This window comes from Sceloporus occidentalis, unplaced genomic scaffold, assembly GCF_023333645.1.
Source record: "Sceloporus occidentalis isolate IW3139 unplaced genomic scaffold, rSceOcc1.0.p SCAF_1, whole genome shotgun sequence".
Lineage (NCBI taxonomy): Eukaryota > Metazoa > Chordata > Lepidosauria > Squamata > Phrynosomatidae > Sceloporus > Sceloporus occidentalis.
In genome coordinates this window covers 272,414,639-272,439,899 of record NW_028316981.1, presented here as the reverse complement: position 1 = coordinate 272,439,899, position 25,261 = coordinate 272,414,639, and the positions used below count along the sequence as shown (strand labels likewise).

The 25,261-nt window shown below is 39.5% G+C and overlaps 1 protein-coding gene and 1 pseudogene across 1 annotated transcript in view; one reads left to right on the top strand and one right to left on the bottom strand.

Annotated features, from left to right (window-relative positions):
• The window catches only part of EDIL3 (EGF like and discoidin domains 3), a 343,114-nt gene that overhangs the window by 154,996 nt on the left and 162,857 nt on the right, over positions 1-25,261 (bottom strand). The window contains exon 4 of the mRNA XM_089493608.1: positions 11,409-11,537. Coding sequence (XP_089349734.1) covers positions 11,409-11,537 — 129 coding nt within the window. The remainder of the gene's footprint in view (positions 1-11,408; positions 11,538-25,261) is intronic.
• LOC149323870 (U2 spliceosomal RNA) lies at positions 5,052-5,213 on the top strand (annotated as a pseudogene).

Below are 25,261 nucleotides of genomic sequence, written 5' to 3'. Positions count from 1 at the left end.
AATTCAGTAACAAAATATATCATATTGGATTTCTTCCCCACCCACACCCATTGCAGTTCAATTTATGAGCTCTCTTTGTGGTATAATATCAATAGCATTAGCAAGTACATTTCTATGCTGCTTATCAGTGAACTAGCATTCCCTAAGCAGTTTACAGTGTGTAAGCCAATTGCCCCCAACAAGCTGGGTATTCATTTTACTGACCTACGAAAAGATGGAAGGCTGAGTGGACTCTGGAGCCCTGCCTCAGTCGAATTTACAACATTGTGGACTCAGTATAAGATGTAATAAGTGTATGTGCATTAGAATCATCACCATCATATATGAAACTTCTACAAATTTAAACATGTTTTAGACATTACTGATTAATAATAATTAAATTAATTAATAATTAATTAATAATAAAGGAAACACATCAAGTTGATCATATGAAATTAATAGTTTGTGCACAATCTATTACATGAACAAAACAACACAGATGTATTGGTTTGAAAACCATTGGCATGACTGTGTCAGTTTTGTTTGACAAGTTTTGCACTTACCTAGTTCAACTGATTTGGTGGGATACTGAGACATTCACAATATAAAGATACAACTAAGTGATAGGTTGCAAATGTAGAAATCATAATTTTAGAAGATGCCACATGCTTTGGAATTAGCTCACATGCTTTCTGTACTCTGGGAGATTTTATTCAGAGTACCTGATTAAGGTAATAAGCTTACAGTTACAAGTCAATGCACAGGCAAGGAAGCCAAAATAAAATAAAGATTTTCAGAAGTCTATGGCTATATTACCACAGACTAAAAAAAAAAGTTAACAAACTCCACGTCCCCTGAGCTACCATGGCTGGAGTCGTGTGTTTGCTGCCCTCTTGAATGAGGCCAGCAGCCAGTTAGATGTGGTGTTTCTACCCCACATAAGAGAAGGATTAGGGTGGAGCTGAGGCTATTTAAGCCAGCACCACCCTTCCTTATCTCTCTTTGCAATTGTTGTTCCAAGAGGGAACAATGTCTGATGGAGAGCAAACAATTGGTTTACTACAGGCCTGGGGTCAGGCTAAGTATTTTGTCCTGGGAGGGGGGCACTGAGGTGGAGGGCAGTCTTTCCCCCACCAGGGCATCCGTTAGACCTTTCTTGGGCTGTTTTGGGCTGTGTGCTCAGCCCAGCTGTGGTTTGGGGACACATCCCAGTGGTGGGACTGATCCTTCCCTAGGTGAATTGGGGTCTTGGTTGACCCCCTCCCCTCTGCTGGGGTTTTTGGGCTTCTGGCTTCCCCTCCACATTGGTTTAGCGGCCCATCCTTTAATATTGGCCCTTGGTTGTGAGCCTTGGAGGCAGGGTTGGGACCTGGCTTGGCAGCAGGGACTGGAGGAGGAAGAGAGCTATTCCCCCCCCCCCCCTCTAATCACAATTTTGCCATAATTTGGGACCCAGATGACCTCCTCCCTCTGTGGGGATCTCCTAGGAGGCTTACCTAGGACAAGTTAGCTCTGTACAGACTTCTTCTGGTTTGACTTGGTCTGGCCAGCATCCCTGTTTTTTCTCCAAGCCTGACCTTTCCCTCGCTCATTCCCATTTATTTTCTAGATTATTAGGGCCTGGACCTGCTAACTGGCGCATGCCTCATGGCTGCTTCCCTTTCGCCTTTGATTTTACTAGGGAGAGGCATATTGGGCTGTCTCTACAGGGACCCCTTGTGGCTGTAAGCCACATTGCACTCAGCTGAGTGGCTTAGGCCTTGCTAAAGTGCTGCGCTAGTTATTTAGGTCACACTCTCTCAGCCTTAACCTTGTCATTAAGTTTAGTTTTAGGTTCATTTTAATTTGAATTAGCCACATCACATATTGTTAATTAGGATTACACACACACACACACACATATATATATATATATATATATATGTATGTATGTATATTCCTTCTTTTTCTTTCTTTTCTTTTCTTTTCCTTTCTTTTCTTTTCTTTTCATTTCCCCATTCCCTCTTTTCTTTTTCTTATTCCCTTCTTTCTCACACCCCCACTCTTCTCTCTTTCATTTAATTTCCTTTCTTTCTTTTCATTGCTATTTCTTTGGTCTTTGGCCTGCAAGCTATAGTTATTTAATAGTACTACCTTGAACACCAAGACACATTCGTTGTGTTGGTAGTTGTGGGTTATAGTTCAGAGAATTCTGATCATCCAGCTTGCTGTAGCCATTCATCAATGTAATTGCAAGCAATAAGCTATATTTCAGAGGATTATGATTATCCAGCTGGCTGTAGTCTTTCGCCACCCTAACAGATGGCAACAGGCTACAATTCAGAGGAATGTGATTTACAATTATACTTGTCCCTCCATATTCGCTAGGATTAGGGGCACAGGACCCCATAAATAACAAAAACACCATGTTTTTACCTGAGAGGACACCTCTCTAGGAATCTCTAGGTCTTTCAGTGCAACTCTGTAGTCAACGTCCAAATAGACTGACCATAGAACTACACTGGAGGAGCTACAAATGCCTAGTAAAGTATTCTCTCTAAGAATCTCTAGATCATTCAGTGCAACTTTTAGTTAGAGTTGCACTGGAGGACCTAGATATTCCTAGGGACAACATATTAATCAAATCCGTAAATAATCAAAGCTGCAAATATCAAAGCTGCAAATACGGAGGGATGAGTGTATATTCACTTGTTGTTTGTTGCTGGCTGTAGGACCATAGCTTTGAAGCTTTAACATTTAACCAGCCTTGGACATACAATTTGCTTGTTTTGGCCCATCTAATTTGTCATTAGAACGGGTCTAAAGGAGATCAGACCTGGCCCAATAGCCAAAGGCCCAGCAAAACAATCTGCCAAGTGCCCTCAGATTCTACTTTCATCATCATCAGACAATGTTGAGGACAGTATTCTTTGGAAAAACGTTAGCCAGGATTAAGGCATTACAAGAGACCTGCCTATCACCCAATCAGAATGTTCCTCACCGAGGAAATCTACTTAATTATCCAAGCAAAGACAATTATATAATGAGGTTTGTGCTGATCTCATCGTTCTTGAATAGATAAATTCCCAAGGCGAGCCCTCTGCTGTGGCTGTGGAGTCTAATGAAGTGGATGCTACACCTTTGGCTCATGATGAGGACTAACCCGAGTCAGCCTTATCAACAGGGCATGCTTTTTCAAGGTGAGCACTCCAATGCACATAACATATACTCACGTGTTACCTGGCCTTGGGGCTAGAAGGACCTCTATCAGAACAAGCTTGTTCTCCAGCTATGGGTGGGGCCTCTGGACAATTTGCTACAATCTCTTCCTCTAATCCAGGATGGTTGCACGCCCCAGCTCCATGTTAGCTCAATATATGGATATAATCCATAGGGAATACGTAAATTTTGCCGGCCCAGATTGGCTCATCTATGACAAACCTTTTTGCATGAGAGCAGCCATTTACCCTTCACCTTGTTGGGACATGATGCATTTGCAGTTGTGGATGCAGCTCATGATCCCATCCAGACCAAACCAAGGAGAACACACCCACAGTGGCCATCTTATTCAAAGGGTGGGTGACCCTGGTTCTTTTTGTCCCCAACAGGTTACTGAGCAAGCAAACAAATTGTTCTGTTGGCAATTTGGGTTACAGGGCATCTGCAGCCATAAGCCATGCAAATTTAAGCATGAGTGCTCCACATGTGGAACCAACTACTCCGCTTAGAATTGTTCCAAGGGAAGGTGTTTCCAATGAAACCAATGTGACCAACAAGGGAAAAATAAGTCACCAACTGGACCTCCCCCTTCTTTAAAAGGGACCGAGCCCTATATGCATAGACAAATTGCTCCAATGGCTGTGTGCTTATCTAAATCATCAAGCAGTTTCATATTTAAGACAGGGTTTCACTGATGTTTTTCGCCTCCCTTTTTGTGGTGTTTGGTGGCCACTGATGGCTAACAATTTAAAGTTTTTTAATGGTTTAGAGCAAGTTGTTAGACAAAAATTGCTATAGAAGTCATTGAGGGAAAAGTTGCTGGGCCTTTCTGTGAGCACCACCTTTCATACCCTAAGGGTGACTCCATTCCCATTGACCTTATGCAGTTCAATATACCTTCTTTGATCAGACAGTCAAACAGATATTTAGATTTGACATAGGAGCTGATTTGGCAATATGCAATATTAAGTCTGCATTTTGCCTATTACCGGTCCATCCTAGCAATTTTGAACTGTTGGGCTGTTTTGAAGGCGGTTACTATATAGTCAAAGCCTTGCCATTGGGCTTTCAGTTTTCTATGTGCCATTCAAAACTTTCAACACATTTTTGAAATGGGCGATCAGGACCAAATCTGGTTAGCAAGGCATAGGACATTACTTAGGTGACTTCTTATTTATAGGACCTTACGATTCTGGCCAATGCACTGCCTTATTTTCAGATTTCATTGCTTTGTTGGAAGAGCTGGGTGTTACCCTTAGCTCCAGAAAAAAATGGAGGACCCTTCTCAGTACCTAACCTTTTTGGGCATTGAAATTGATATGATAAAACCAATTTTATATACTTCCTGATGACATGCTGCAAAATCTTAGGCTCTGGCTCTTCCAGTTTGTTTGCTCAAAAATGCCACTTTCAGGTAAATTCAGGAGATTATTTGCCAACTAAATTTTGCTTGCAGGGTTACTGCGCCAGGTTGGGCCTTTTTATGGTGCTGATGTGATGTGATAAAGGGCTTAAGGTTACCTCACTACAGGTTATGTGTCCAAAGACATCAGAGATGATCCAGATGTCTGGATGTCTTTTTATGAGACTTCAAAGGCCTCCCTTTTTGGTGGGAGAAAAAAAATTCCAAGATACACTCCAGGTGTCATCTGATGTTGCTGGAGCCTGTGGTTTGGGTGTCTATTTTCAAGGGTGATGATGTGCTCAGATTGGCCTGACGTATGGGTTTCATTGCAAATCACCAACAATTTGACTTTCTTGGAGTTCTTTCCTATTCGTGTTATAACTACTATTTGGGCAGAAGAATTTGGCCAATTCCTCCATGCATTTTGGTGCAATAATCTGGCTACTTTTCATGTAATTAATTCATTAACATCGCTTCTCGGCCTTTTGGCTAAGATCAAGTGTAGTATTAATATCCAAATCCCAAAGGGTTATCAAGTTGATATGGGCTTTTATGTCCAATGTTTGTGTTATAACATTTTGTTTACAGCTCATCATGTGCCTGCCATGGTTATCGAGATAGCTGACCTCTCTGTTGTGCACAGATGGAGCAGTTCTGACATCTGGCTCCAGACGCTTCTGTGCACCAGATCCAATGCCACCAGACCTTTGGAGTCTTTCCACCAAGAAGGAATATGGACAACTGGCATGTCCCTTGCCACAAGCACTAAAAAGAGCTATGTTAAAGCTACTGAGGAGTTCTTTTGTTATTTCAAAGGCGTGAGAGTTCCCATATCCCACAGTTCTGTCTAGCTTTGCATCGCATGGGACTTTGACCACAGTCAATTTGGGCTAGTTATCTGCACTAACATTTTGGTCCAAGGCTTAAGGCCTTGTTGATTACATGGCTGATTTTTCCATTCTTAAGGTTTTAGAGGAATGGTCTAAGGAAACTGGAGCAAAGTAGACATGCTTACCTCTCTGTCTCTTCTGATACTTAAGGGCTTGAGTTCCACCTGGCCCTCACTTTATAATTCTCACTTCCAAGTTTTGCTTTTTCAGGCCACAGCCTTGACTACATTTTTGAACACTTGGAGTCTCAGAGCTGGTGTCAGCATCTATATACAATAGGTCTGACAGGACTTTGCATCTAAATGACATCAGTTTTAATCAGGAGGGTCTTTTAATCAACATCCACCCTTCTAAGACTGACCAATGGCCAGGGGTTGCAGGTACAGTTGGGATTATGCAGTGATCATTCCATCTGCTATGTTTTAGACATTTCACTGAGTTTAGGGGGTTTCACCCTAATCCTCTGTTCTGTCACATAGACAAGTTCGTCCATTACTTCCAAAGCTGTCTCTACTATTGAGCTGCATGGTGTTAAATTCGTTGCGCACTCCTTTAGAATTGGGGCAGCGTCCACAGCTGCAGCTCTTGGCTATGAGCCTCAGGCCATAAAATAACTGGTTCAGTGAAGGTCTAAGGCCTACTGCAGATATGTTCGACTTTTACAGTTCTAATGTCTGTTTTTGTTCTGTTGCAGATGCTAGCTTATGGCCGAGCCAACATCGAGTGATGATCTGCAGCCATAGCTTCATCTATTGGACAGCTAGCCATGCCAGACGAGGACATTTTGGAAGTCATCTGGAAATGGGCGAGTCTGCAATGGTTGAATAGATGTGCAAGTGTGGTCTATGATACCACAGCTTGATGCCTATTTTGTTTGGAGAGTGCCCTGGGCCTCCGCCACACAGCCTGGTCATTCACCTTGGTGGTAATGATTTGAGACTGTTCAAGGGCAAAGCCCTGATTTTACAGGTTACCTTTGACCTCTGATCGATTTTGGATCATTGGCCTTCGGTTTCAATAATATGGTCAGCAATGTTGCCCTCCAAAGTTTTCAGTTGTGGGGATGTTCCTTGTTTGCTTAAAAAAGGCTTGTCGTATAGCCAACAACGAGATACACAATGCCTTGGATAATGGGTTGGGCCATTACATATCTCATCCAGGTCAGAGGGAATCCACTTAAGTGAAGCAGTTAAAAAAAATTTCTTGAAGATTTGTAAAAGGGATTGCAGGCTTGTTTAGCCAGCCTGGTGGGGGATAGGGGCTAAGCAGATGCTTGTCCCATATCTGTGGCTGTTGATGGGAGGAGAATTAGTTGTCAGGTGAACACCTATGGCACCCGCTTGGGGTGAAGGTTGGGCCTCTTAAACTTTCTCTTTAGGTCTTACAACTAAGGAGAGAGGGAAAGAGACCTTTCTTAGGGCTGACCTGGGATATAACCCACAATCAAGTTCTGTGAGTTGAGTGAGGAAATCTCAGATTGGCGTTCCAGATGTCAGCTAGCTGAGGAGCAACCGAGCCATGGGTTTTTCCACGGAGCTCAGGTGTTTCACCCAGGGGAAGCTGAGGAGGTGGTCTGAGGAATAGTCCACCTGCCACAGCTGCTCCTGCACCAGGCTACTCCCTTAAAATTTTACAGGTTTTCAAGAAAACAGTTAAATAGGTTAATTCAATAAAGTGGCTCATTTTACAACCCATATATGTGTCTGGTCTCTCATTTCAAGTTGGACAGCAATGTGAATGACTGTAATTGACTAGAATCTATTCACTATAATGAAAGCTCATAATAAAATGTATGACTTTGCCTAATTTACCACATGTCTCTTTGTTGTCTTTCAGTTATATTCAGTAGCCTATGCATAGCAAATCAGCTTTCAAAAGTGATGTTGGATCTAAAATAATGAATATAAACCAAGGTTAGAAATTTTATTTTCAGGAAATTTTCAGGATTGACCACCACACACAGACCCCAGGACTCTCAGTGAGTCAACACACTCTTTCTCATGAAGAATGAGAAATTCCATCCTCTCCAAGAACTAAATACAGCATAGAATATCATACCATATTGCTACAATAAATAATACATCTTTTACTAGTATGGCTCTTAAGAGATGTACTTCCTACTCACATTTTGGAGTTGAGTCAACATCAAAAGCCCTTAACAGAACTTCTTAAAGTGAAAGGCTTTTGTGTTAATTGAATTTCTTGTTAAGTGTATGCATTTTGAATTGCTGAAAGCTGCTCCAGCATGATTGTCATTACAGCTTGATTCATACTGACAGTATTGACAAACAGTGAGAGTAATATATGGTTCCCTCTTATGTTGAGATTCAAGTACCTGTATTTATCATCTCTTGGCATAAATCATTCACATCAGTTTGGTAAGTGAAATATTCCTTTACTAACTACAGAGGGTTATCCAGTTATCCACTCTCAGTCATGGAATAGTTTTCATCAAAAGATTGGGGGGGGGGGATTATTTTTTCTCTTCCTTGCAGTGCTGTGTACATTCAAGAACTATTGCGAAGTTTAGAAGATTTCACTCATAGTACTGGGATCCAATTAAAACAAATCTTCTATTAGTCAAGGTCATGTGCTCTGGAAGTTTTGATTTTCAAAAAGTGGCTGGATTTTTCTGAAACAATGATTCTAGTACAGTATTATACATAACTGATTGTAGGATTCCATTTTACACCTACAGAGTTAGTTTTGTATAAATTCCTCTTTCAGTATGAGTTTTCTTAGCCAATTGCATATAGTGGAAATAAAGCATTAAATGTTATTTTTTCTTAAACTAGTCTTGTAAAAATATTTACCACTGGAAAAATGTACTGCAAGTGTCCCCAAATGCAAATATTGGATAATAATGATATGTCAAGATCCTGACTCACTAAAACAGCCCATTTGGAGGCTGTAGTGAAGCTCATGGTGTTGGGGGGGGGGGCTTTTCTACTTGGTGCATATGATGACTACTAAGAAGCCCATGTGCCATTTTGTGGGCTTTTGGGAGAAGGCAGCCAATGAGCAGCTGAAAAGGATAGTCTTTTCTTGAATAGAACATTGGAGCTGGATAGTCTTTTCTTGAACAGAATATTGAAGCTGAAGGCTCCATTCTTATCCATTGGATAGGATAAAAATGCTATCCCAATTCAGGCTGGAATGAATATTGTAAAATATTAATAATGAAAATTGCACTGTACATATTTGTTGCCCCATCACAACACTCTTTCTATAGTTTTTTTTTAAAATAGATAGTCAAAATATTTTTTATATAATCCTCTGAGAAGCAAAGAGAGACTGACCCAGAAACTGAGGAGACTGTCCCTTTTGTAGAAATAGAAGGTAATTCAAATCACCCAAGAAGCCTCCTGGATTCTACCAGTTTTCATTCTATGAACAGAACAGAAAGGGATAGGATCCAGAAAATTTCTTGACAGTGCCATTTTCTGCACATCTACTGAAAACTTAGTCCTACTTATTGCTCACTGAACGCAGCCTGGGCACATTTAAAGCAGTTTCTATATTTGTAAAGGGATACAGACTTGTCTATTCCTGCTCTAGCTGCAGCTTCCCTACATTAGCTAGAAACATCACAGTTTCTGTGGATATCTGTCAACATTAATGCATGAAATGGGCTACCCATAGCAATTGATGCAAATACTAAACACTTCCGAATGTCCTGTTGAATGCACAATGGAGAAAAGTTGAAGCAGCCAAGATAAAGAAAACAAGCATTTTGTGCAAAACCCCTTCATTTGTTTAAGTCCCCAAAGTAACGAGAGAGAGTTTTTCATTTTTAATATAAAAACTAATTCATAATTTAATAGCCATTTCCTCAACTGGTTATAACAAATTTTAGGTAGAATTAATTCTGTGCTTTCAACCTCAATGGTAGAAGCCCACTGCTTTTAAATCCAGTATATCCATTAATAAACCCCTCCGGAAAGTCTTCCACTGAATTAAAAAACATGACTAACAGCACCTTTCTTGGGCTAGTATGAAAGTGGGCTGAAAAAGAGGATAGAAGAAATATATTAGCATAAATATCTGCTTTTTAAAGAAGGCTTCTCATCTTTAGCTGTCATTAACCAAATGAACTGCTGACAACGTTAAGGAGAATGCCCCCTGGCAAATCAGTCCACATTCATTTTTTCCCCCGATACCCCTAAATGTACAGGAAAGAAGACCTAGGTTCATCTTTGTTTCATGATAAAGAATTGAACATAACTTTTTCTAGTTGTAGCTAAGAAAAAGATTAACAATCACAAAGAAATCGTAGGCCCAGTAGAGATGGGTGCAAAGCGCCGGCCTGGGACCAATTTTAGGGCTCGGGAGAGCGGAGTGTCCGCATGCTTCTGAGCCCTATCGCGCTATAATGACTTCCCCCCATCCACATGGGGGCTGCCATGATGACATACGTGTGGCACAGCATCCATGTGGTCATCAGCACGTGCAAGGGCGCCAATGGCGGCGTTCACATACCCTAAGATGAATCTGCCAGGAGCGGATTCTTTTTAGGGCTCCCAGAGGCCGTGCAGTTTGGTTGCTGTGGCCTCCGTCGGGGGGAAAATGGAGGGGCTTATTCCTATGCTGTGCTCTGCCATGCACAAGGAAACTATTATTATTATTATTAAGCTTTATTTATAAAGCGCTGTAAATTTACACAGTGCTGTACATAAAATCTTTTTAATTAGACGGTTCCCTGCCCTCAGGCTTACAGTCTAAAAAGACATGACATAAAAGGAGAAGGGAAAGGTGGTGGGGCTAGTAGGCTAATAACTAGAGAGATACACAGAAGACAAAAGAGCCTGCAAATGACCTGGATGACAGAATTGGGAGCATACTTATCAAATTTGCAGATGACACCAAATTAGGGGGAATAGCTAATACCCCAGAGGACAGGATCAAGATTCAAAATGACCTGAATAGACTAGAAAGCTGGGCCAAAGCTAACAAAATGAAATTCAACACAGAGAAATGTAAGGTATTGCACTTAGGGCGGAAAAATAAAATGCACAGATATAGGATGGGTGACACCTGGCTGAATGAAACTACGTGTGAAAGGGATCTAGGAGTCCAAGTAGACCACAAGTTGAACATGAGTGAACAGTGTGATGCGGCAGCTAAAAAGGCCAATGCTATTTTAGGCTGCATCAATAGAAGTATAGTGTCTAGATCAAGAGAAGTAATAGTGCCACTGTATTCTGCTTTGGTCAGGTCCCACCTAGAATATTGTGTCCAGTTCTGGGCGCCACAATTCAGAAAGGACATTGAGAAACTGGAGCGTGTCCAAAGGAGGGCGACAAAAATGGTGAAGGGTCTGGAAACCATGCCCTATGAGGAATGACTTAGGGAGCTGGGGATGTTTAGCCTGGAGAAAAGAAGGTTAAGAGGTGATATGATAGCCCTGTTTAAATATTTGAAAGGATGTCATATTGAGGAGGGAGCAAGCTTGTTTTCTGCTGCTCCAGAGAACAGGACCCGGAACAATGGATGCAAGCTACAGGAAAAGAGATTCCACCTGAACATTAGGAGGAACTTCCTGACAGTAAGGGCTGTTCGACAGTGGAATGCACTTCCTTGGAAGGTGATAGAGTCTCCTTCCTTGGAGGTCTTTAAACAGAGGCTGGATGGCCATCTGTCATGGATGCTTTGATTTGGATTTCCTGCATGGCAGGGGGTTGGACTGGATGGCCCTAGTGGTCTCTTCCAACTCTATGATTCTATGATTCTATGAAATGATCACATCTTACAGAGCCACTCAACCCTAGAGATATCCCCATTGAAAACATTTGGAAAACTGAAGCAAATTAGCAGAGTTTTACAAAGCTATTGGCTAAACTCAACAATATTTTAGAAGCATAACAACATGTACACAAACCATTGTAGATCTAATGTGAGACAGAGAAGGAGTAAAAAATGTATAGGCCAAAACTTACTGTGCTGGCAGTGGATCCCATTGAAACCCTGTGGACATTTACAGATATAACCTATGAAGGTGTCTCCTCTGTATGCTTCACTAATTTCGCACATTCCACCATTATGGCAGGGATTAGGAATGCATGGCCCTGAAAAATTAAAAAAGAAATGACAAATCAGATATCTGAATGCTAAAACGTAATATTAATCCATTAGTAGTTTTCACTGCTTTAAAGGAGATGTCAGAGTCTCTGACATACTCCCTGAATAACATCTAAAATAGTCAAAAAGAATGGGTTTGATCACCACCATAACCACACTATCAGACAGACCTGACTGCCAATGCAGTGTAACAAACAATAGCTCTACAACAGTATTGCATGGCATTGTTAATACAATGCATTTTTATTACAACAGGGAAACCAGAGAGCTGTACACCAACTATGTTTAGTTATATTACTTCCATAAGCATATGTGAAATTCCTCAAGCCATGAAATCTGTGCAGGCCACAGAAAATCAATAGTTCAGTAGTAAGCATATGAACTGCATACAAAATAGAATCTCTAGTATCTTCAGGTAGTATTGGGAAAATTTGTAGTGGAGGATTGCTGTTGATCAATAGATGATATTGAACTAAATGGAGCTCCAGATTGTCCTGGTATAAGAAGCTGCTTCTGTTCATGTGAATGCCTCAGGTTTCTACCAGTATATCTAGATACTACTTGAAATGGATGTTTTCAATGTCAATTTGCAACTTCTATATCAAATTGTTGTTCTTTTGGAACAAACATTTTTGGAAGGGGAGAGAGAGAGAGAAGAAACATTTGTTATGATTTCAACATGTATGCCATAATTTTTTCTTCATTTTTTTTCTTATTAATGAGGAAGAACACACAAGCTAGGAGTGGCTGAATCAATTTGCTTTGCTGTTTATATTATTGGGAAATGAATAAAAATATATACAAAAAATTGTTCTCCCATTTCCAACACTTTTTTGTTATTTAAATATGAGAAATACCTGCTCCGCAATCATGCCTAATTTGCCACAGGAGATGTCTGGCACTCCTTGGAATAATCATACTAACATGTGTACATACTGAAGCAACACCGCAAAGAGGCATTTTGGTAGTGCACAGTAGTGATATAGACTCAAGTCAATTGACTCGGACTTAAGTTGGACTCAAGTCGCTTCAGTAACTTGACTTGGACTTGATTTGGCAAAAATGTCACACTTGACTTGAAACTTGTATATCTTTAGTGACTGACTTGCTGGTGCTATTCACTTCAAGCAGCAGGCTAAACTACCCCCAAAGTGCAGAGCACTTTTCTCAGAAGGGAACAGCAAATGTGTTGGGCAATAGGCATGGGGTGAAAGGATCCTTCTAAAGCTTTTGAAAAACTTTAAAAGGCTCTTCTAATGTGCAGTGGGAACAAGCTGCCAAGCAGACCTCAACCCCCACCTCAAGCCCATTGCCTAACACACTTGTTGTTCCCTTTAAGAAATGTACCCCATCCCATTTTACTCTGTTAAAAGTTGGCTCCCAGACTTGTAGCTCAACTTGAGACTAGACTTGAAAGTATCTTGCAAGGACTTGAGACTTGACTTGAAGGCAAAGACATGAGGCTTGGACTAAAGGACTTGAATACATCATTGGCAGACAGAATACAGGCTTGTAATTAAGTGAAAATTCAAAGGCATGTGTGGCTCTTGTAATGTTGTTTGATATAACTTGGATCATCCCTTTTCATCAGGTATGTTGGCTAGAGAGTAACAGCACTTACAGTCCACTTGCAGTCCACTATCTGTAAGGCCACAAATTGTGTCCACCTCTGTTATAAGAACTTCAACATCTCTTGAAATTGTATTTTAATCATGGTTTTGATCATCCTGAGCTATAATTTCCACATACTATTGTGAAATCTAATTGTACTAATTGCCAAATAAGTTCAACATGTTTTATAAATAAAGCAGATATGACTTCTGTACTGATCATATTTTCCCCAAATGTTTGAATTTGGAGTGTTGTTCACTAAAAGCACTTTCCAGTTTTAACACACAGCTAAACAATACAACTGCCTCCAAAAGATATTATTTTAAGCATTTACAATGCAATGTCTTCCTTTTATTGCATATATTTCAACTTACACTGTCTATAGGCAGAAAAATAATTATATAAAATACATAAATAAAATGTTTTTGAAAAGTCATAGCATGAACCATAGCACAACTTCCATGTGGCAAAATGTGGAGCAACAGCCACATCTGGCCCTCAGGCATCTCTTTTGTGGTTTACCAAGTGATCTGAATGCCCTCCCCTGCTTTTGGCACTGCTAATTCCACCCTTTGCCAAAACTCTGGTATTTGGTCTTCAGATATTATATGAATGCCAATATCAGTTGGATGCCAATTTCCCCAAAATCTGCTCATAGCCTCTTTCTTTGCCCATCTGTAGTTGGATGTTAGCCACTGGCTTTCACAAACGTATGAGCAGGTTTTCTTTTAACCCACTAATGAAGACTTTTTAAAAAAACTTCAACTGTTTTGCCTATGAAAAACTGGCATTCAATAGTGTTTGTATTTAAAAAGTAATTACATGGTTGAAAACATCTGAAGTGAGCTCTTCACAACTGCTTTTAAATTCTTCTCCACAATGAAGAACTAATGTTCATTCCTTGGAATGCAATAGTATTTTTAAAAAATAATTATTTGAGCACTTAAAATCTCATTTTGCTATAACAGAACAGTTCTCATCCCCTTAATTTCCTCCCTTATAATTTACTTATAAATGACACTAAGAACAGAATTGTTTAAAGTTTAAGGAATGACAAACACACTTTCATATTCTTTCATTGTCTACAGATGTTTATAATTTCCAGTTGTATGACTGTTGACCCTCATCAATTCAACTTTGTTCAAAATGCATTTACCAAAAAAATAATTACAGAAAAGGGTAACAGAATATAGCAGCCTAAATATGCAGAAAGCACCCAATCCTGGCTGATCCTGGAAGCTGAAAAGCTAAGCTAAGCTACATCATGAGACACTGTGATTCACTGGAAAGGAAGATAATGTTTGGTAAAGTGGAAAGTAGTAGGAAAAGAGGACTATGGATGAATTAATTCAAACAAGGAAAAGTTTACATGATCAGGACAGGACAGTTGATGAGCAGAGTCTTGAAGGCTTCTTATTTATTGAGTTACTATAACTTGAAAGTAACATGACAGCAAATAACACCATTAAAAACTCTTTTAAAATCAAAATATAGCAATAGCAATAATAATATAATAATAATAAATTTTTATTTATATACCGCCCTGTGGCGAACCAATCCGGGCGGTTTACAATATTAAAATAACATACAGCATAAAAACAATATATTTCCCTCCCCCCTTAAAAAGTTATTAAACAACATATCTAATTTAAAACCACAATAACTAGTTCAAATAACAATAAATTAAACAAAATAATACCAACCAACAAACCATTGCAACTTCAGTTCTAAAGAAAAGAAAAGGGGGCTTTGGAGACATTACTGAGGAGGGGGGAGATCCTGAGATCCTGGGGCCAGGATATTTCAGTCTGGGAAGGCCTGCCTGAAGAGATCCGTCTTGACAGCCTTTTTGAAGCTGTCCAAAGATGTTAATTGACGGATCTCGTCCGGCAGGTCGTTCCAGAGCCTGGGGGCGACAACAGAGAAAGCACATTTCTATACTGCTTATAAGTGGACTTGAGCACTCCCTAAGCAGTTTACAATGTGCAAGGCAATTGCCCCCAACAAGTTGGGTACTCATTTTAGTGACTTTGGAAGGATGCAAGCCTGAGTTGAGCCTGAGCCCTTTCCTTGGTATTGAACTCACATGTGCGTGAGTGGCTGCAGTACAGGCATTTAGCCACTGTACCACCAGGGCTCTTAACTGAACAGGTGGAAAAAAATTCTACAGAAGTTTTAAAAACAATTAAATAAGATATTCTATCAAAATTATACTAATGTAACACAGTATAAAATCATTTAAAAACACAGCAGTGACTTGATCTATACAATATTGTTAAGGAAGGATAGCTTTGCAGCAGGAAGTGAGACTCTTTCTCTCGTTTACAATATAAGATGAATAAAACTCCCAGCATCAGAGGTTCATGTCCCATTATCTTTGGCTGAAGTTCAGAAAACACTTTAAAATAAAAACAGCAAGATATTTTAACAGTGTAAATCTTTGCTTCTATTGTTCGTATGCCAAAGGATGAAGACTGGCAATAGTCTTCTCCCCATTGTGTGTGATTTTATACCATTATTTCTGTGACTTCTTACAACTGGAGACTTTATTTTATTTTACAAAAACCCTTTTGCCTCTGACCAAAAAACAATAAAAAACCAGAACATTTGCACAGAAAACAGTAAATTTTGTGCAAATGAATTCCCACCCCCAAAGGCTCTAAACATCCCCCCTACACACACACACACACACACACACACACACAAAAGGCTTGCAGTGCATGATCATCGAAGAACCCTTTCTCATAAAGTAGAAGAAAATTGGAGAGTGATCTTTACATCCCTGCAGCAACCACTCAAAACCTCTGAACCATGAACCTAGGGAAGGATAAGAAGCCTGCTTATTTTTTATTTATTATTTATTATATGCAGTTGGTTTGTGACTCCTACTGACACTAAACACCAATCAGTAGGGCTGATGAGATTCAAATCTGACAGCATTTGGCAGGACATGAGTTCTGTCGCCATCCTAGGTTCTCTGAATGTAATACAGACAAAATGTGAAATAAGAAATTGGTGACAATTTGGTCTGCATTACAAGGAGAATGCTTTATTATTCTGCTTATTTCTATCCTGTTACCTCCCCAAAATTGGGACTCCAAAGTGGCTTTGGAGATATCGTGAGAAAGTACCATATCATACTTCGGAGATATCATGAGAAGACATGACACATTAGAAAGGACAACAATGCTTGGAAAGGTAGAAGGCAACAGGAAAAGTCAAAGAGTGCACTACATGTGGATAATCAAGGGTTGAAAAATGTTTGTCATCATATAAGGAACAAACCACCAAACTATGCATGTGATTGATATCTTTAATTAGGTAAGTCAGTAAATATTCATCTTTGCAGCAATTTTTGTACTTTTACTTTAAAGCACAATGGGCTTTAGGGATTCTTTGTTTTTAATCAATAGGGTAGTAATACTTTTCTAGGTAATCTTTAAGTAGCTCCTAACACAAAGAGAACAACAACCTTTGATCAATATTAATGAGCAACAGAATTCAACAGTATGCTTTCCAGGCATTTTAATCCACAGTCATATAAGTAATGTCAACAAGATTAATTGCACACTAAAGGTAATAGATCTATACAGTTTGCAGCTCTTTTGAGTCCTGCTTGCACTACAAACCCACTGATAATAGCTTGAGTAATACGTGCTAGGAGGCCTCAGATGTATGCGATGCTGATATTCAATTGGAATCCCATCTTGCATTGGAAAGATACTAATGGTATAATTGTCAACATAAAAGAGTGGCATTTGCTAAATTTTTCAGAAGTTGCGACTGAAGCATCTGAGGTTTCTAGGCAAAAGAATCAAACGAGTCTTTTCTCTGTGGGGTAGCACAAAGGTCTTTAAGACATAAACTGTGTTACTTCTTGGCCACAGTGACAAATGCAGTCAATTCAGTTTCCATAATATGTGCACACCAGGGAGGACCCAACTCTGAACTGGAGATTAAATATTTCCAAATGTGACAGGTAGTTTGGATTTAAAATTCAGAGGCTGTCAGACAGAGTGCAGAAAGCCATTTTTTCCCTAGGTAAAATGTAAATGCTGACAAAGGGAATAAATAATAGGAATAAATCAGAAACATTGTTAAGAAGGATCTATGGGGTAGCTTGGGGATTGATAAATTGAATTTGAATGAACCAAAAACAAATGTATGCACACAACTTCATATCGCCCAGATTCTGGCAGCCGACTGACAACATTCTTTCTTTCAGATTTTTTTCCAGTTAACTACTACTGCTTGACATACTCAAAATAACTTCATGTGGATTGGGTAAATTATCCTAGCTCTTCTGGAAATGTTGTTGTTGTTTAAATGGTAAAGTATCCATATTTACATTACTGGAACAAGAAACTGATTGCAAACAAGCAGGTATGTTCAGCCCTGTAGATGTTACAGTGCAACTCTGAGCATTCCATACCATTAGTTTTGCTGGCTAGAGCTTCTGTACATTGCAGTCCAACAACATCTGGAAGGCTGTGTGATTCCCACACCTACTATACTGACAACATCCTTTGTTTATGGATATTTCTCTAAACAAATGGCACCATCAACTTAGGGGAACTTAAAATTCCAAGAGTACAAAGAATATTTAGGGAAAGTAAAAGGTGGAGTGTGTATGTGTGTGTGTAAGTTCCTCCCCCCTTTAAACACCTCCAAAGTGGATATTTCAATAACACTCTGAGGCAGCATATTCCACTGTTGAATAGCTTTTAGTTTTTCCTAATGTTTTGGTGGAATCTCTTTTCCTATAGTTTAAATTTATTGCTCTGTGTACTGTTCTCTGGAGCTGCAGAAAACAAACTTGCCCAATCTTCAGTATGATATTTTCAATTACTTAAACACCTATTTTTCAATTAACTTAATCAACTCTTAGCCTTCTCTTCTCCAGGCTAAACGTACCCAGACATCATTCTACTTAGAACGTGGTTTTCAGACTTTTCACCATTTTGGTCACCCGCCTGTGGATATGACGCAGTTTGTCAACATCCCTTCTGAACTGTGGTGCCCAGAACTGGACACAGTATTCCAGGTGAGGTCTGATCAAAGCAGAATAGAGTGGTACTATTCCTTCCATTGATCTGGATGCTATACTTCAATTAACTATGTATTAGCATATTTTCTAAGCAGTCATGTCCTCATGATATGACCAAGGTTTGTCATTTTGACTTCTAGGGAAAATCTGAATTTGATTGCCTCTAGGATCCATTTATTGGTCATTTTGGCAGTCCATGGTATTTATAGAATTTTCCTCCAGACCACATGCAAAATGACTTGTCCTGTCAGCTTTCTTCACCATCCAGCTTTTAAAACCATTCACAGAATTCACAAATATTGTAGTATGGATGATCCTGACTTTGGTATTTAATTATATATCTTTACACCTGAGGATCTTATCTAGATTCTTTATAATTCTGAACCACTGTACATCATCAAATAATAGTCAAATCATATCTTTATAGCCACACATACAAAGATTCAGAAAACACAGACCTGACAGAAATAATGATTACAGAAGAGAGAGAGTCTTTCAAAACAGCTATACAACATTCTTCTTATTTCTTTTATCCATTCAGAAGTGTTCATTCTGAATAGCAGTCAGCTTTTATAGCTAAACACGGGAGAGTCATCCTATATGCTTCCATGGTGTCTTCGGCCTTATTCCCACTATGTTTAAATCAGGATCAGGATCCGGGTTAAACAGGCATGGTTCCCACTGAATTTGATTTCAGAAATCGATTCAGAAATGTGGGCCATGCTTTTTGCCCATTTTTGCCCATTTAACCTGAGTCAAAAAGATGCTGGTAAAATGGGGTGTTTTTTTGGGCTGAATTGATTTATTTCTAAATAAATCAATTCAGATCAAGTGGGAACCAAATGGATCCCCATCTGCCTTGGTTGCCACTGACAGCCTGGCCCAGGGGACAGTTTGATGGCACATCCCATCTCTGGCCTCTCCTGGCCCTAAAATCTCCAGCCCAGCCTCCTTACCAGCTTCTATGGCTGCTGACCAGGTTCCCTGCTCCTTTTTTTAAATTTCTCATGGCCGGGGAGGCTGGAAGGAGGTCACAGAGAAGCCAGGGAAAGCCAGGAAGGAGGTCACAAGGCTTCCGGATTTATTTCTAGCCCTCCCAATCACGAAGAATCCGGGCGGGTTACAACAATAAAATACAACAAATTACAATAGAGTTAAAAAATCAAACCCTAGACCTACCACCACCACCCATTCCCAGTACTAAAACAGAATTAAACAGTAATAATATTAAAACATTAAAAACATTAAAAACATTGAACAACCAAAAAATAGGCAGAAACATTGGAGGGGGAAAATAGACAGATGAGGGGACAAATATCTCTATATCTGGGGAGGGTAACTAAGTTGGAAAGGCCTGCTGGAAGAGATCCGTCTTGAGTGCTTTCTTAAAAGCTACCAGAGTGGAAATGTGATGGATCTCCTCCGGCAGGTCGTTCCATAGTTTAGGAGCAGTAATAGAAAAGGCCCTCTGGGAGACAGATGTTAGCCTAGATTTTTTTGGCTGTAGTAGATTTCTTCCAGAGGACCTTAGTGTGCGGGACGGACAATAGGGAAGAAGGCATTCTCTCAAGTACTCTGGGCCCAAGCCATGTAGGGCTTTAAAGGTAATCACCAACACCTTGTACTTTGCCCGGAAACTAATAGGCAGCCAGTGCAGGGACTTCAAGACCGGTGTTATACGGTCATTCCTAGAAGTTCCCGTGATCAATCTGGCTGCCATATTTTGTACCAGCTGAAGTTTCTGAACTTGGCACAAGGGTAGCCCCAAGTAGAGCGCATTACAGAAGTCCAATCGAGAGGTTACCAGTGCATGTACTACTGTTTCCAGGTCTCTCGGCTCCAGGAAGGGGCGCATTTGGCGTATCAGACGAAGGTGATAGCAGGCGCTCTTGACTGTCGCATCCACCTGAGCTGTCAGTTGGAGCGACGAGTCAAAAAGCACCCCCAAGCTGCAAACAGAATCCTTCAGGGGAAGTGTGACCCCATCCAGAACTGGCTGACACAACTCCATTCCTGGATTTGGGGTTCCTATAGCATAGATTTATGTTCATCATTTTCCTTTATAATTTAATTAGAGAAAATATAAAACTGTTTAGAATCTGCTCCCTAAACAATCTTAGAAACATACTGGATTATCAAAATATTTCAGCCAGATTTGACTTCCAAATTCCCAAAATCTCCAGAACTTTTGTTTAATAATTTCCTCCACATATACTATTTTATTAATTCCATTTGTTGTCCTATCAGATTTTCCAGTGTTTTACCCTATTAATATATTTATGTTTCAGAGTATGTTAAATCTCTTTCCATGCTTTCCAAAGATTTTTTTAAAACAAAGATAGCAATGAAATTATAATATGCCAATTTCAAGTGAAAGCAGTTATTTTAGTGCATACAATGTAACCTATAGTATTCTCAGTTTATTTCTCTATTATCTAAGTCAGATCTATAATTGAACACATTATTATCAGCTATTTAGAGTTTTGTTTTGTTTGTTTGTTTGTTTGTTTGTTTGTTTGTTGGGTGTTTGCTGGGTGCCACTAGTCACAGAACAATCCCATGAAAGTTTACAATATTCTATTGTGTTCAGCTGAACATCTGGAAATGTTAACAAAATGGGACACTGAAAAATGAAACTGAAGGCCTTTTATTTGTGGCTCAAGATCAGATACTTCAAACAAATAATGTTGAAGCAAATATTGAAAAATAAAGATAGCAAATGTCAGCTGTGTAAAGAAAAAGATGAAAGTGATGACTGCCTTATCAGTTAGTACAGAAAGATCTGAAACACTGAATATAAGAAACACCATGATAAAATGGTTGCAATGATATACTGGAATCTATGGGGGGGGGGGGAGATTTACCATTTGCAAAGAACTGATGAGAACATAACCTTGAAAAAGTTTTCTAAATGATGATGTAGAAATCCTATGGCACTTTAAGATTCAAACTGACAAACAGTTAGAAAATACTAGGCCAGACATAACTGGTTGAGGGAAAAAAAGCTTGGATTATGGATATGGCAATTGTAGGGGACAGAAGAATCAACAACAAAGAGAGGTTAAAGATTTGGATATATCAAACTGAGAATCAGTGCCTCTGGGGGGAAAAAATAACTGTAGTTCCAGTAGTGATGGATGCTCTGGGAGCAATTCCAAATGACCAGCAAAATATCTGAATGAAATCACCACAGATGAGCTCACTATAGCACAAGTACAAAAAAGCAACACTTGGAGTATCTCATTGGCCTGGACATTCAAATAATATAGATAGTCTAAAGCTCTAGTAGATAGATAGATAGATAGATAGATAGATAGATAGATAGATAGATGATAGATAGATAGTAAGCTCTAGTGTAGTTAGATAGTCTAATTCTTGGAAGACTGTGACATAGAAGTAAAACAGTTCTCTGAAATTGACCTCTGCCTTAATACACTCATAACTACAGTGAAGTCAAAGCAAGGCCAAACTTGTATCTATCCCTAGGATCATACAATTTATGTTTCCCATTTTCTTCTTCAAAAGCAAAATTGTAACTTTTCACTCAGCAGGAAGGCACTCACACAAGAGAAAATAACTTCCCATCAGCACACCACAAAACGTGAACAGGTGCACAGCTGTGAGGTTTCAAAGCCAGCAAGGATATTTTTCTATATGGCCTTACCTGGTGTGTCAGGTAGCTCATTTTTGTGTGAAATAACAGAGGTATAATAAAAGCAGCTACACTCTTGTATTTTCTCATGTGTGCCATTCTGGTTATTAATTTAATGTGACTGGCTAGTCATTTTCTGATTGAAAGAATCCACATGTAAGAGATATCAATGTTTTTGAAAGCTAATACTGGTGCACAAGAACAGATGAACTACTCTGAACTGTGATTGCTTTCGAAATAAAAATGAATTGAAAAGAAAGCTTTTCTTAATTTAAACAAAATGTATAGTTGTCTTCCTGTTGTAATATTTGCTTCCCACATTTCTTTGGATACGGAGGTAGGTACTCACTGTGTGTGCTGGACTGTAATTGGTGTGCCCTAACACAAGTGATGAAAAGTAAACTGGATGCTTTCAAAATATTCTTTAATATACAACAGACTCTCAACAGACACACAACATTTATCAGAAATGCTGTATAAAAAGACTAAAATCTCACAACTATGTCTAGATTTACAAAGAAAACCATATCATTCATAATGGAGGGTGATGTGCTATTACAATCTAAGCTTGCCTCTTAAAGAAATAGTCTTGTCTGCAGTACTAATCACAGCCACTACATGTGTTTATATGTCTACTCAGAAGTAATTTCACTTGGCTCCTAAGTAACCAGCTTGAAAACTGCTGTCAGCTTTTGGGGGTAGGAGTAAGGGAGGTGACACAGAGGGAAAAGAAGAATCCACATGGTTCCTGCTTTAAACAAAAATTCCATGGTATGAGTCTCTACTCTATGGAAGCAATTGAAAATAAGAAAACCTAATGATTTTGTATTTCTAGCTCTCCTTCAGTTACATATGTGAGTAGGATTAAAGCATCCTGTGCTATACAGCAGATGAAAAAGAAGTGTATACACAGATGATGCTATGGAAAGGACACAGACACAAACACATTTTTTCTTTGATTAGAGATCTGAAATTGCTACATGCCTAGTGCTCCTTGCTGTCAAAACACTCTGGCGGGCTACAGACCGCCGCTTTGCGGCAGTCTGCCGCTGCCGCTTGCTCCGTGCGGGAGCTGTAGCAGTCACACCGCGCGGCTACCGCGCGGAGCAAAAAAGGAGCTCCAGAATGGAGCTCCTTCTTGCGGTGCCTCTGTGACGTCGCGAGGCGCCGCTGGCGCATTCGCGACGTCATAAGCGCCGCAACACGTCTGGACGCTATGCGTCCGATACGTAAAGATGGCGGCGCCCGTATGAACAGGGCGCCGCCATCTTGTACGTATTCTATACGTACTAGGTTTAGGGGGGTGCGGAAGCACCGCCCCTTCCTAACCCTAGTACGTATAGAATACGTACTAAATGGCGGTGTGTAACCCGCCTCTGTTAATTTTCAGGTCCCTTGGAAGGGTACGTTTCTGCAACATTATAGCCACACACATATTTGCTGGTATAACTACAGTAGCTTCTTCTCTGAAAATATTCTGACACAAGCTATTGGTTACCACAGAACCCAGATGGGGGAAAGGGAATTTTTTTTAAAGACCAAACTGGGATTGGCAAGGAAGAACTGGAAGGTCTAATGAATATAAAGCACTCCTCCAACCTACTTTCTCTCCTGGAAAGGCCTCTTCATGGTTACATTACAAAGTGAATGTCACAAAGACCAGAGACTTGCATACCCTGCAACATGTTGTTTCTAGATTTCCTTAGTTAGTGATGGAAATAATATTTGAAAATATATTTTTAAATGGTCAAAAACATGTTTTTGAGTGTTGAAAAGTTATGATGAGGAGAATCTTCTACTGAAGGGAATCTTTGCAGTTCAGGACTTATTCTGCACAAAATTCACATTTGTTGTTTTGTGTAGAAAATCAGCATTTTCTGCACATGAAACAACCTTTTCTACATGGAAAATATTTCAATGCATAAACATTAATTCCTGCATAGAAAATGCCGTTTACTATACAGAAAATGTTATTTTCTATGCAACTCAACCATGTGTGAATTTTATATAAAATAAATCCTCAATTGGAACATTTTGTGTGCAGAAATAGCATTATTATTTCTGTGTTAAAATATTAATGTTCTATTTTCTATTCATAGTAATCTGTTTCCTATTCAGAAAATGCTGATTTCTATGTGAAACAACCACATGGAATTTATTTATTTTTACAGAATAAATCCTGAGTTGTGAATAATCTTCAAAATACTGTATACGAGGGGGTATTGTAAAGTAATAATTACCACCCAGAAGTTATTATGGTATATTTATGAAATTTTGTTAGTGTTATCATTGATCCCTAAATGAATGGTGTTGAGAAAATCAGCTCATTGTGTCCTCTATTTTTTGTTACAGGTTGTGCCAAAAGTGACTAAAGTGTAAGATGGAGAAGATTTAGGCTCACAGTGTGATAACGTTCCTGCATTTGAAGGGCAATAGTTCCCCGCAAATTCATGATGAGATGATGGTAGTTTATGGAAATGATTGCACATCTTATGACAGTATTGTTAGGTGGAAAAGGAATTTCCAATCTGGTGACATGTCCCTCACAGATGAGTAAAGACCTGGAGGATCATCATTGATGGACGATGCAGCACAGTGAAGAAAGTGGAGTGTTTAATTCTGGAAGACAGATGAGCAATCATCCAAATGATCATGAATGAAACTGGTGTCAGTTATGATAGTGTGTGGAAAATTATTCATGACAAACTGCACATGTCTAAGGTGTCTGCACACTGGGTTCCATGTTTGCTAACCCCTTTCCAGAAACAAACACAGCATGGCCTTTCGAGACAGATGTTGACACTGTTGGAACAGGATGAAGAGGATTTTATTTTATTTATTATTATTTTATTATTTTTTGGTCTTCTGGTAATCATGGATGAATCTTGGATCTATCAGTATGATCCAGAGACTAAAACCATGAGAATGAGTGGAAGCATGCTGATTCCCCTCCCCCCAAAAGGCAAAGATGCAAATGTCAGCAGGGAAGGTCATGCTCTCAGTTTTTTGGAATTGTCATGGAGTCATTCTCACAAATTACTTTGCAAAGGGACAAACCATCACTGGCACATACTATAGCAATCTTCTGGACACATTGAGAGATGCTCTGAAAAAGAAATGCCACTGTATGCTCTCCAGAGGCATTTGTTTCCTAGCTGACAATGCACCAGCTCACTCAGCTCAAGTTGCAGTTAAAGCAAGGGCATGTGGCTTTGAGACTTTGCAGTATGTGCTTTATTCTCCTGACCTCACACCAAATGACTTTTTCTTGCCTCCAGAAATGAAAAATCTGTTGTGAGGTCACCGATTTGACAACACAAATGATGTCATTCATAAAGTGAAGAGGGGTTTAAGAAGGCACAATTTGCAGATTTCTACAATAACGGTATTCGGAAGTTCAA